The sequence below is a fragment of the Lithobates pipiens genome, unplaced genomic scaffold, assembly GCF_037356315.1.
Source record: "Lithobates pipiens isolate NorthernLeopardFrog02 unplaced genomic scaffold, aLitPip1_a1.2 Scaffold_18, whole genome shotgun sequence".
NCBI lineage: Eukaryota > Metazoa > Chordata > Amphibia > Anura > Ranidae > Lithobates > Lithobates pipiens.
Window position 1 is genome coordinate 483,509,718 of NW_027507758.1, and position 14,162 is coordinate 483,523,879.

General features: G+C 43.0%; 1 protein-coding gene across 1 annotated transcript in view; it reads right to left on the bottom strand.

Annotated features, from left to right (window-relative positions):
• Positions 1-14,162, bottom strand: part of PPP1R7 (protein phosphatase 1 regulatory subunit 7) — a 36,967-nt gene that overhangs the window by 12,155 nt on the left and 10,650 nt on the right. Inside the window, exons 3-6 of the mRNA XM_077488449.1 lie at positions 7,140-7,195; positions 5,419-5,484; positions 4,944-5,074; positions 255-417 (exon numbers count right to left, since the gene is read on the bottom strand). Coding sequence (XP_077344575.1) covers positions 255-417; positions 4,944-5,074; positions 5,419-5,484; positions 7,140-7,195 — 416 coding nt within the window. The remainder of the gene's footprint in view (positions 1-254; positions 418-4,943; positions 5,075-5,418; positions 5,485-7,139; positions 7,196-14,162) is intronic.

The window sequence follows — 14,162 nt, forward strand, 5'->3', positions numbered from 1 at the left end:
AGAGGAAATTTCTGTCAGATTTACCCAGCAAGGAAAACAGCCAGCAGAGCTTGTGACAAACCAGTGACAGATTTGATATAGCACCCACAACATGTCTTCTCTTATGGATAAGTGACAGCTGCAGAGCAAATCAAAACCAGGATTTGATTTTAATTTTTTTTTTTTTTTTTTAAACAAAAACACACACACACACACACACACACACACACACACACACAGATATACATCGCTACCATTTCCTACAATCTACTCACCCGGATACGGTTTGAACCCAGTTCTAGCAAACGGAGCTTTGTTAAACTGCTGAGAGCCTCGATTCGGCTAATCTTGTTATTTACCAAATAGAGGCGCTGTAACTGAGTCAATGACTCTAGACCTTCAATACGTTTTAGAAGATTAAACGAAAGGTCCAGAATTCTGCAAGGAGAAAAGAATTTGTCACATCATATACATCTGTGCTGTAGTACAGTTTTTCTCAACTCCAGTCCTCAAGGTGCCCCAACAGGTCATGTTTTCAGGATTTCCCTCAGATGAAATGGCTGTGGTAATTACCAAGGCCTGAAAACATGACCTGTTGGGGCACCTTGAGGGCTGGAGTTGGGAAACACTGCTGTAGTAGATACTAAAATACAATTCATGCCTACATTTTTGTTTATACTATGCCACAAGCCTTCCCTTTTGCATCCCAGTAGTACAAATGGAGAACAGGGTGGGACATACACAAAAGGCAAAGAAACCAAGAATCACACAGCACAGAAAAAAGGTTCTGAACAAAACATGGAGATCAGTGTATATGGGCCAAATGGATACTAACCTTACAAAATCTTAATTCATTAAAGTGGAAGTTAAAACCTAACTAAACTCTAAACCTACTCCCATCCCAATCTATCAAATCCAGTAAAGGAAAGATTGCTATACTTACTTATTCTGAAGCTGCTCCGGTCCACTCCCAGGCTGAGCTTCAATGTATAGGAGAAGCAGCCAACAACAGAAACCCTATAATAAGTCTATGGGTGATTGCAGCACATTTCCCAACCGTTGTTGGCTTTAACTTGTACACATAAGGCACCACTGTAGACTACATCAGAGCAGCTTCAGAATAAGCAAGTATAGCAATCTTTTCTTGACAGGGTTAGATAGATTAGGCTTAAAATTGGAGTGGGAGTAGGTTTAGAGATAGTTGTGGAAATAAAAAGGCATAACCTATCCAACTCTAAACCTACACCTTCCCCTATTTTAAGAGTCATCTATCTAACCCTGTCAAGAAGAGATCGGTATACTTACCTATTCTGAAGCTTCTCTGATCTAGTCTCCTTGTGTGTGTATGCACACACATGAGAAATTCGACAACGGCTGGAAACATGTTGTGAATTAACGTCACCCATAGACTTACTATAGGGCTTCCGTTGTTGGCTGCCTCTTCTACACACTGAAGCTCAGCCTGGGCCTGGACTGGAGCAGTTTCAGAATAGGCAAGCATAGCGATCTTTTCTTTACTGGGTTTGATAAATTAGGCTGGGATGGGAGTAGGTTTAGAGTTTAATTAGATTTTACCTTTACTTCCACTTTAACCGCTTCAGCCCCGGAAGATTTTACCCCCTTCCTGACCAGAGCACTTTTTGCGATTCGGCACTGCGTCAATTTAACTGACAATTGTGTAGTCGTGTGACGTGGCACCCAAACAAAAATAGATGTCCTTTTTTCCCCACAAATAGAGCTTTCTTTTGCTGGTATTTTACCATCTCTGCGGTTTTTATTTTTTGCGCTATAAACAACAAAAAGGGTGACCATTTAAAAAAAAAAAAAATAAATAAACCTCAAACTCATTCTTTTTTACATTTTGCTATAATAAATATCCCCCAAAAATATATAAATTTTTTTCCCCCTCAGGTTTAGGCCGATACGTATTCTTCTACATATTTTTTGTAAAAAACGCAATAATCGATTTTGTAAACGCTATAACTTTTACACAAACCAAATAGAGGATAGTTTTATGGCATTTTTATTAATTATTTTTTTATTTTTTTTTACTAGTAATGGTGCCCATCAGCAATTTTATTGTGACTGCAACATTATGGTGGACACATCTGACATTTTTGGGACCATTGGCAGTTATACAGCAATCAGTGCTATACAAATGCACCGATTCCTATGTAAAATGACACTGGCAGTGAAGGGGTTAACCACTAGGGGGGTAGGGTAAGGGTTAAGTGTGTCCTGGGGAGTGTGGTTATGTGTGACACGTCACTGATCTCTGCTCCCGATCACAGGGAGCAGAGATCAGTGACACGGTCACTAGGCAGACCGGGGAGATGCTTGTTTACATTAGCATCTCCCCGTTCTTCCTCCCCATGAGACGGTCGCAGGTTTCCCCGCGGAGATCGAGTCCGCGGGACTCGTGACCCGACTCAGAGGTCCCGGTCGGCGCACACGCAATGGCACAACGGCAAATTTAAAAAGGGACGTACAGGTATGCCCATTTGCCCAGCCGTGCCATTCTGCTGACTTACATCAGCGTGCGCTGGTTGGGGACCGGTTAATGGATACTTTTGTAAGATTAGTTCATATACATTTGGCCCCAATACACTGATCTCCAAGTTTTGTTCAGAACCTTTAAAATGCATACAACACATTGCTGGAGAAATGGTCTTTAAATCACAATCACACCAGGTTTATTTTAGTAATGAAAAAGCAAGCGTGAGATTTGAAGGGCAGAAACCCCTAACAGTGGCTATGAATGCTGTTTGCTCTAATAAAAAAAATGTAATTCCTTAACATAAATTGTGCTTGAAGTGCCCAATTACAAACGTCTCTTAAGAATATTCTTACATATACATTCACCGGACACTATTAGGTACACCTTGCTAGTACCAGATTGGATCCCTTTTGCCTTCAGAACTGCCTTAATTCTTTGTGGCATAGATTCCACAAGGTTTTTTGAAATGCTCAGACTAGCCCGTCTGGCACCCACAACCGTGTCACGTTCAAAGTCACTTAAAGTGGTTGCAAACTCAAGAGAAAAAAAAAAAAAAAAAAAAAAAGGGGGTATGCATAGCATACTAGCTCATTATTACTTACCTGAGATCGAAGGCCCCACAGCCATCCTCTTACAACGCTCCGGCGGCCGACATCGCTCCCGGATTTACTTCCGGGTATTGTGGGCTCCAGCACTGCGATTGGCCGGAGCTGCATTGACATCACTCCCGCGCATGCGCACAGGAGCCGCCGGTAACGCCACACTCACTGAAGCAACGGCACGTACGTGCCATTGCTTCAGTGCGCATGTGCCGACGACATCGGCACATGCAAATATAGGGGATATCTCCTAAACCATTCAGGTTTCAGAGATATCCAGGGTAGCTACAGGTAAGCCTTACTATAGGCTTACCTGTAGCAAAAAGGGTGTTGTAAGGGTTTACAAACACTTTAAATTCCTTTTTCTTCCCCATTGTGATGCTCGGTTTGAACTTCAGCAAGTCATCTTCACCACGTCTAGTTGCTTAAATGATGCCATGTGATTGGCCGATTAGCAATGTGTTACCAAGAAATTGAACAGGTGTACCTAATAAAGTGGCCAGTGAGTGTAGATGAATATGCAGACATCGCACATCTATCTACTTCTAATGCGCAAAAATTATCTTAGACCTGCCCACTGCATTTCCAGACACTCATTTCTTATTCTGCTGATATAATGGAATATGGTATAGTAAATACACAGGAAGCCAAATAAGACAAGTACTGGCAGTAAGTATGCCATCATTTTAGAAAAGAACGCATTAAAGAGGGAGCCCAGAGTTTATTAATGTCAACATATCAGGTTCACCTCTCCATGTCCTACTTGAAGCCAAAGGAAAGGAGGAGATCTCATGTAAACTAGTGTTTTTTGGTTGGTAAAGCTGGCATGTTTTATAACTAGACGTGGCAATATAGTCTGGTGTCTAACGGTTTTACTGTATCTGATATGATCAGCGAGATAGTTTTAATCATGGGGGTGGGAACTGCTTTCTGGGTTCTTAACCACTTGCCGACTGCTGTCGGCATAATGGCACGGTTGGGCAAAGTAACGTACCCGTGCGTTACTTTGAAATTCCCGCCATGCGCACGCCTGCCACAAGCTCCGTGACTGCGGGACCCGCGGAATCCATCGCCGCAGGGATACCCACGATCTTGTTTTGTTTAGGAGCCACGTTGCACGACCGCGCAATTGTCAGTTAAAGCGACGCAGTGTCAAATCGCAAAGGTGCTCTGGTCAGGAAGGGGGTAAATCCTTCCGGGGCTGAAGTGGTTGATGCAGTGATCAAACCTGTCAGTTGTGAGCAGCACTACGGTATATGCTACAGGCAGAAACAAACTAATTTGAACAATGAAAAGTAATAATATAGCAGTATTACAGTGGATGTAAACACTCACATATACCCAGTGAAGTGAACAGCCTCAGATGATAAACGGAGATTAAACAAATCTCCCTACATAAGTTTTACATGTATATCTGCCATCTTCAGCTTTATATATTCTTTAGAAAGTGCACATTGTGTTAGAGATTTTCTCCCTGTTCAGCACTGGGAGAGGATTCTTGGCATACACTGTGTGAAAACTGACTGGAGGAAATGCACACCCCCCTCCACTTAGGCAAAGGAAGGAAGGAATGTGCAGAGTTGTGCTGTGAATAAATCAGCTCTCTGCTTATCTATTTTTAGCACCCACCCCGACAAAATTTCAGGCTGGTTTTATCTCGGTTGTCCGAGAACTTAAGTTATCGTGCTGATAGAGTAACAGAGCAGTAGAAAGACATGGGACTTAGGGCTTTGGAGAAAGATAAGAAAACACTAGATATATGTGCTTAGGTCAAATGTTATGAATCAGGTTTACATCCACTTTAATATTTGTGGTTCAATCCATAATAGTTAGAAAAAATAAACACTACCCTAGCAAAATAGACTCACTGGAGTTGACTCAGGTTCTCCAGGTTCTGTATAACACGGATTTGATTGTCATACAGGTCCAATTCAGTCAATGTCACCAACTGTTCCAAGGTCTCAATCACCTTTATAAGGTTCTGTCGCAGGCACAGGGTCTACAGGGTCAACAAGAGAGGGGAGGTTAGAGGACAGGAAGTGGTCCTCATATCTGAAGGACAAAAAGGGTGAGACAACGCATGGAAGCAGAGAGAGGAAAAAAAAATGTGCTTTGCTAAAGCTGGGAATGAGGTACACCATACACAAGAATGGTCAGACATTAGCAGCATAGCTGCGGTATATATTCAAAGTATATGAATATTGCAGAAGATTAAAAAATAAAATACATTTTACATACACTTTATAGAAGGAAACCAAGTTAAGTAGTGCAAATAAAATACACTATTCAAAATGTTTTCGCTTCTTGAAAATAAATTGTTAAAAAAAAAAAAAAAAAACTTACCTTTACTTTTCTGAGCACCTCAAATCCCTGAATCTTTCCTATTCGCATGTGGTTCAAGTCAACCTCCTACATAAACAAATACAGGGTTAATACACCAGTAAACTGGACATAAAACAGAAACCTGCACACTACAGTACATGCCAAGTTAGTGAAATTTTACACATTCCCATGCAATGTTAATTTTATTTTTGGAGAGATACTCTGAGGCATGGGCCCTAAAGGGGTGCAGACACTGCAGCTTTCCCCAGGCTGTAATAATGAACACAACCCATCCAACGGTTTGTAAAGGACATAGCGAAACAGCCATTGCCTACATCTCATTAAGGTGTCCCCCCCCCCCAACAAAAGTGGAATTATACTTTGAAACAAACATTTTTGCTGAAATATGACTTAAATTTGTCTTGGATAGAGCAGGGAAGGCTTGAAAAACTATGTAAAATTGTTGTGTGTACCTGTTGGGAAGATTTATCATCCCTTCCTGTAAGAACAAGAGGTCATGGGAAACTCTTCAAAAAAAGGGGACAGATGAAAAATAAAATAAAAAAAACATAGGAGGGGTAAGAACTTCCGACAATGTTTTATTGCTGTCTGTATCTTCCTAATCCAGTTCTTACTTTTATGGGCATCACATGAACCAAAAGTAAGGGACCCAATGGGGTCCAAAAAAAATAAAAATAAATAAAATTAAAAAAAAGGGTGGGGGTAATGGTCAAAAATGACTCTCGCTGTCAGCCAAATTATTTCTTGAATGAGAAATGAGTCTTTCCTTGCCAACCATATTCAATGACCAGTTGGCATAATAGCTTTGCCTCTTACTATGGCTTGCATAGTCATCACTCAGCCACCTGTCTCAGTTATTTAACAATTAAAGGGAAATGATAAAGGAAGCGCAATAATGACAGACATGGTAGCCAGGAGCCAATGGTTTACCCTATTCAAAATCGACAAACTAGCCAGAGAGACAAATCTGCAATTGGGAAAACAAACCTTTCTGAGCTAAAAACAGAAGATGCAGACTTGCGTTTGGCCGCACCCTTCTGCTCTAGGCAATACAAATGTCATAAATCCTCAATCTTCTGAGCCAATCAGCACTTGAGGGTTTGGGTATCACCCAGTCTCCAGACCACTTTGTAGTCAGCAATTTTTCAGGACACACAGCAAATCATCCTTCCAGGTTCATGTAAAAATGTATTCATGTACAACTAAGGCCCCTTTCACACTGACGCACTGACGTCCCGTTCAGGCCCGCCTGTCAGTTTTTCAGGCGGACCTGAACGGGTGCTCCATAGACCTCTATGGAGCGTCGGATGTCAGTGGTGACATGTTCGCTGACATCCGACTCGCTCCCATCCGAAAAAGTGTAACGGAGGAAAATGCTATTTTTTCATCCGTCTGCGGATCGGATGACGACGGGCACTGCGGTCCGTCGTCATCCGGTCTCCCATAGGGGAGAGCGGCGCTGTGACAGGTCCGTCCCTGCGCAGTGTGCAGAGACGGACCTGTCATCTCCCTGCTCAGCGGGGATCGACGGAGTGATCCCCGCTGAGCAAACGGATATCCACGGGGCGGATCAGAACTGATCCGCCCCGTGTGAAAGGACCCTAAGTGAACGCAGAAAAATGTTGCCATCTATTGACTGCCACACCACAGGTAATAATAATATTTTTATTAATAAAATAGTTAGGGAAATTAAACATTTCATGCAAGCAGCAGTTTCTCACCTCTGCTTCAGGGTCCAGGTTGATCGCATCAATGGTTACTGGTGTTTCTGAGTCACCTGAACACAAGTACAACATAATGAATATGACACTAATATAAGATTATCGGAAACCCAATAAAGATCATTAGACTTTTCAGTCTATTTTGTTATTAAGTAATCCATGGACATACAGCCATCAGGTGACAGTTGTATTATTCTGTCCAGGCTTGGATGCCAAGGGCGGATATGCTGAGATATTGTTTGAGCTTACAGCGCATCTTATATGAATCTAAAATACTTTGAAAAGGCTGTTCACATACAAAATAAAAAATATTAAAAGTAAAAGTTTCCTTACATACACAAAAGGTGCTACTTTTGTCCTTAAGAGCCTAAGCTTTACAGGGAATGACATGATTCTAGGAAACTCCCATCATAGCTCATAAGTAAACAATTATTCAAGCCCATGAATACGTTTTTAAGACCCCTCTCACACTGGAGGCATTTTTCAGGCGCTAAAGGGCTACAAATAGCACCTGTAAAGAGCCTGTCCTACAGTCCCAGTGTGAAAGCCTGAGTGCTTTGTACATTGGTGTGCTTGCTGGATGTTAGAAAAAGTCCTGCAAGCAGCATCTTTGGAGTGGTTTAGGGTGTATACACTACTCCTCCACCGCCCCTGTCCATTGAAATGAATGGGCACCGCTGCTGAATCGCCTACAAATTGCTTTGGCACTTTTCGGGCGCATTTAACCCTTTCTTCAGCCACTAGTGGGGGGGTTAAAAATGCTGCTTTACGGCCAATGTGGCCAGCTGACAGTGTGAAAGGGCTCCAAGCCCCCCCCCCCCCAATAATTTTATATATACATACACACCTTTAAAGGATTTTATACAGCACAGTGCTTTGCAATTTGGCACCCTGTAACACCTATAATACCTGGCTGATCCTGCCTGGCTATACCCTCCCCTCTGCAAACAGACCACAAAATTCATGGCTGCTGAGCCCCTAACATTGTGGTCTGTTTCTGTCACCCCTCCCTGTGTGCCACCTAGTCAGTCTCTCTCTCATTATATAAAAGTGATTTGGCGCAAAGACCACCTTTATCTTAAACTGGACCGCCTGCTGAAGAGGATACAAACCCAGCGATATCCTCCTTCAAAGTCTTCACATAAAACTGTGGTGGGTGGTCCGGAAGTGGTTAAACCGATGTAGGGTCTTGGCCACCATGCTGCAGTTCAGTTTCAGGGTCTTGGCAATCTTCTTCTAGCCTAGGACATCTTTATGTAGAGCAATTTTGATTTATTTTTTTTGGATCCTCAGAGTTCTTTGCCAGGGAGGTGCCATATTGAACTTCCAATGACCAGTATGAGAGTGAGAGTGATAACACCAAATTTAACACACCTGCTCTCCATTCACACCTGAGAACTTGTAACACTAAACGAGACAAAAACGTGAGGAGCATAAATTTTATATTAGGGGTGCTGAAATTAATCATTGCATCATCCGATGCAGCATCAATGCATAAGGCCCGGAAAATAGATTGCGGGTGACGTCATCCCGACTTGCTCCACCCCTCCCGGGAAAGCGCTCCGAGCGTATTTTTAAAACTAGTTTTAATAAATGCTGTGTTATAATGGCCCCGCCGTATGTGCTTTTTAAAAAAATAGGTCACTTCATACCGAATTTCACCGTAGTAAAATACATCCCGATCATGTGACTCCCAGCCTGTCCCACCTCTCCTCTCTCGTTTCCCTGAGTCCTGTTGTCAGCAGGATATTCTCAGCCCCGCGGAGGTGGTGGGGGACTGATAATTCACCCCTGACATCAGGACTCAGAGAGACGTGAAACGTGAGAGGAGAGAGGCGGGACGGGACGGGAGTCACATGATCGGGATGTATTGTACTACTGTGAAATTCAATATGAAGCGATTTCTTTTTTTTTTTTTTTTTTTTTTAAAGAACATACAGCGGGCACATCAGTCATTGTAACACTTCATTTATTAAAAGAAAAGTAATAGTAAATAGAGTACAAATGTGTTTGTACTCTTACACCTCACGCTCCGTGCTGACAGGTCCCTGGGCCTCCTGTTGCACATTCCACTGTTAACTCCTAGTGTGCTGGAAGGTGCAAACAGGAATGCCAAGGAACTGTCAGCACCAGTGGGGGCCCCGTGCATTGTGGGGGGTTAGTGAAGTGATGGCTGCATTTAGCGGGGGAGGTTCAGTATTTTTCAGTTTGTTTGCGCCCCCCCAAAAATTTTGAGCACCAGCTGCCACTGGTCAGCACAGAGACAGTACAGGGAACATCAAAAGGGCTGTTTGTCAGCTGTGGATTGTAATCTCTCCTGACCTCCCAGCAGTCATGTGTGTGAATGCCTGTACCCTGTAGTGCCCTTTTTAAGGGAGCGAGGTTATTTTTAATTCAAAGCGGAGTTCCAGTCAATTTTTTGTTTATTAAAAGTCAGCAGCTACAAAAAAAAACCCTAGTTAGACTTACAGGTACGTTTTTTTCTATGAGTCCTTCAGGACAGCACCTGGAGAGAGCGCAGCTCCACCCACTATACCAGGAAACACTGCAGTTTTCTTTAACCACTGGGCACTTAAACACCCTTAATAACCAGACCAATTTTCAGCTTTCGGTGCTCTCACATTTTGAATGACAATTACTCAGTCATGCAACACTGGACCTATATGAAAATTTTTGTCCTTTTTTTTCACACAAATGGAGCTTTCTTTAGGTGGTATTTAATCACCACTGGGGTTTTTTATTTTTTGTGCTATAAAAGAAAAAAAATACAGAAAATTCTGTAAAAAAATGAATTTTTCTTTGTTTCTGTTATAAAATTTAGCAGATTAGTAATTTTTTCTTCATAAATTTTGACCAAAATTTATACCACTACATATCTTTGGTAAAAATAAGTACAAATTGGTGGATATTATTTGGTCTTTGTGAAAGTTATAGAGTCCACAAGCTATGGTGCCAATATCTAAAAATTGATCACACCTGAAGTACTGACGGCCTATTTCAATTCTTGAGACCCTAACATGCCAGAAAAGTACAAATACCCCCCAAATGACCCCTTTTTGGAAAGAAGACATTCCAAGGTATTTAGTAAGAGGCATGATGAGTTTTTTGAAGTTGTCATTTTTTCCCACAATTCTTTGCAAAATCAAGATTTTTACTTTTTTTTTTTTCTTTTTTCACAAAATTGTCAATTGTCAAAAAAATTGTCAAAATTGTCAATTTTTTTTAGCAAACACCCTGGAGAATACAATGGTGGTCGTTGCAACTTTTTATCTCGCACGGTATTTGCGCAGCAATTTTTCGAATGCTTTTTTTTTGGAAAAACAGTTGTGCTAAAAAAAAAAAAAAAAAAAAAAAAAAAAACACACAGTAAAGTTAGCCCAATTTTTGCATAATGTGAAAGATGAAGTTACGCTGAGTAAATAGATACCTAACATGTCACTCTTCAAAATTGCACACGCTCGTGGAATGGCGCCAAAAGTCGCTACTTAAAAATCCCCAAAGGCGACAATTTAATTTTTTTTTACTGGTTATACGTTTTGAGTTACAGAGGAGGTCTAGGGCTAGAATTATTGCTCTCGCTCTAACGTTCGCAGCGATACCTCACATGTGTGGTTTGAACACCGTTTTCATATGTGGGCGGGACTTATGTATGCGTTCGCTTCTGCATGCGAGCACATGGGGACAGGGGCGCTTTAAAACAATTTTATTTTATTTTTTTATTGTTCATTTTACTTTATTTTAGTTTGACATTTTTTCCCTCCAAAATAAATTTTTCGATCACTTTTATTCCTATTACAAGGAATGTAAACATCCCTTGTAATAGGAATATGGCATGACAGGTCCTCTTTACAGTGAGATATGGGGTCAATAAGACCCCACATCTCAACTCTAAGCTGGGAAGCCAGGGTATTGGCAGAGTGTTGCAGGGTATTGGCAGAGTGTTGCAGAGTAATGGCTGGCATTGCAGAGTATTGCAGGGAATTGAGGGGTTCATTTTCGGTGATCAGCGATGTGGGCACTGCAGATGCAGCCCACAGCGCTGCTGACACCGATCTCTTCCCCCTCCGCTGTACCGATCGGTACAGAGAGGGGGAGGGAGGAACCGGCGTCATAACATGACGCCGGTTTGTTTACAAGTGATCACTCAGTTATTTGACGGAGCGATCACGTGGTAAACGGCCGCGATGAGCGGCCCTTCACCGTGATCCGTGATGCGCTGGGTTCTGTGGACCCGGCGGTCATGGATGCTCTCGAGTGCGCGCCCCAGGGGGCGCGCAAGAGCGGAATTCTGGGAGGGCGTCATATGACATCCTTCCAGAGTTAAACAACCACCCTGTAGCCGTCATTCGGCTATGGGCCGGTTGTTAAGTGGTTAAAGACCGGTCACTTCCACCATAGCCTCAGTTGTTCATAGAATACCTCCAGCCATGCTGAAATTAGATAAGCAGAATATAGCAATAACACTACATTTTTCCAAACATAAATAGTGCGGGTCATCGGCGCTGTCCTGAAAGACTCGTAGAAATACCGTTACCGGTAAGTCTAACTAGGGGTTTTCTCCCTTGTCTTTCAGGACAGCACTTGGAGATGAGTACTTACTCTAGGGTGGGACCACCACCTGCAGAACCTGCCAAATGATTGTTCTGATGCTGATAGCAGGTCCAACCTGTAGTGGCGGGTGAAGAAACTTGTCCACATGGCCGCCTTTCAAATTCGACTCGGAGAGGCCCCTGCTCTTTCCGCCCAGGATGTTGCTACTGCCCGTGTGGAGTGGGCGACTACACCTGTGGGAGAATCTGTCCCAGATGCTCTATAGGCCTCACTAATGGCCAATCGCAGCCATCTAGCTAAAATGTTTTTGGAAGCACTACAGCCTTTACGTGCTCCTGTGAATAGAATGAAGAGAGAGTTAGATTTTCCGAATTCTCTTGTGATCTCTAAATAGTGTAGTAGGCATCTTCTCACATCCAGGTTATGGAAGGACTTTTCCTTGGGGCTGGACGGTGTACGACGAATTATTTCCTGTGCCCTATGAAAAGCTGTTGATACTTTTGGCAGAAAACCCGTGTCAGTTTTCAGCACTACCTGGTCCGAAAATATAGAACAGAAAGGTTCAGCTATAGAAAGGGCTTGCAACTCGCTTACCCGTCTAGATGATGCGACTGCAACTAAAAGAATTAGCTTAAGCTTAAACTTGATCGTTGGTTCAAAAGGCTTTCTGGTCAAACCTTGTAAAACCAAAGATAAGTCCCATCTTGGAAAAAAAACTTTAAAAAGGTATTGGCCTAGCTCTGGTCAATGCCTTAAAAAAACAAAAAAATAATAAAAAAAAAAAAAAACGAATAAGCGGCTCCTGAGATAGCGGTCTCTCAAGAAAAAAACGATAAAGCAGCCACCTGAGCCTTCATGGTACTGCCGTCAAACCCCAACTCAATTCCAGGAAATTCTAAAACTGAAAGTATTTCCTGGGGTGGGAATTCTTTTGATAGGCACCAGGAATTAAAATGTTTCCACGTTTTAAAATAAATTGCTCTAGTAGTCTTTTTACAACTACCTAAGAGGGTTGAGACCAGCTTGTCGGATAATCCCATTCTCTTTAGGATCTGCTCCTCAGTAACCACCCTGTTAGACTGAGGTGCTCAATATTTGGACGCTGAAGAGGTCCCTAGGTTAGGAGATCTCTCCGAAGAGGAACCCAATGGGGTTCCACTACCATCTTCTGTATGGTTGCAAACCATGCTCTTTTGGGCCAGAAGGGAGCCACTAGAATCATACTTGTGGTCTCCCTTTGTAACTTCTTCAGGACCAAGGGGATCATCTGGAAGGGAGGAAAGGTGTAGCACAAGCGGAAGTTCCATGGTTGTGCTAGCGCATCCAGGCCCGTTGATTGGTCTTGCCTGTTTAGAGAAAAGAAAGCCTTCACCTTTGTGTTGTTCTGGGGTGCGAACAGATCTATCTGTGGAAATCCCCATCTTTCTATTAATCTTTGGAAAACGTCGGGGTTCAGACTCCACTCCGATTCTAGAATCCTTTCCCTGCTCAGGAAGTCTGCTACAAAATTCAGGTCGCCCTTTAAATGTACCACTGTTAGGGACTTCAGGTTGTTTTCTGCCCAGGACAGGGTCTGATCGGCCAAAGATAGCAACACCCTGCTTCTTGTGCCACCCCGTCTTGTTATACAAGACACTGCTGTGGCATGGTCTGACAAGACCTGGATATGGAGATCCTGAACCAGTTGTTTGAAGGCCCAAAGTCCCAACAGGATAGCCCTTAGTTACTTCCAGTTGGAGGATCTCCTGGCCTCCTTGATTGTCCAGTTCCCCTGAGCCATCTGTCCCTCCATGTGGGTACCCCACCCCCAGGAGCTTGCATCCGTTGTCAACCTCCTGTCTACCGGCAAACCCCAAAGCAGACCCCTGTCTAGGTTTGAGTGGTGACTCCACCACCATAGCTTCCTCAGAACTCAATAGCTTCTCCAGGGACTCTCCATAGGTCCAATTTCTCAATATTGCCTGCTGGAGATCCTTAGCGTGGAGGTGCGCTCATTGTACTGCTAGAATAGATGCAGTGAGGAGACCCAACACTGACATAGCTGCCCTGATAGAAATTGGCAGGTTTGTCTGGGTCTTTTTACTGCGATTTGGACCTTTACCATCTTTTCCTCCGAGAGAAAAAGTCTCTCCTGTATGGCGTTAATGGTATATCCCAGGAATCTTAACTGAGATGGAATCAAGTTTGATTTCTCCCTGTTTATTATCCAATCGAGGCATTCCAAGTGTCCCTTTGTCCTTGCCAGATCTTTCTCTAATAGGTCCCTTGCTCTGGCAAATATAAGATGGTCATTTAAGTATGGGACGATCGATACTCCCTCTACTCTGAGGGGAGCTAGGGCCTCTGCCACGATCTTTGTAAATATCCTCAGGGATGAGGACAGTCCGAATGGAAGAGCTCTGAACTGAAGATGTAGGACCGAGCTTCCCATCCCGACTGCAAACCTTAGGTGTTTTTGAGACGATATGGCTG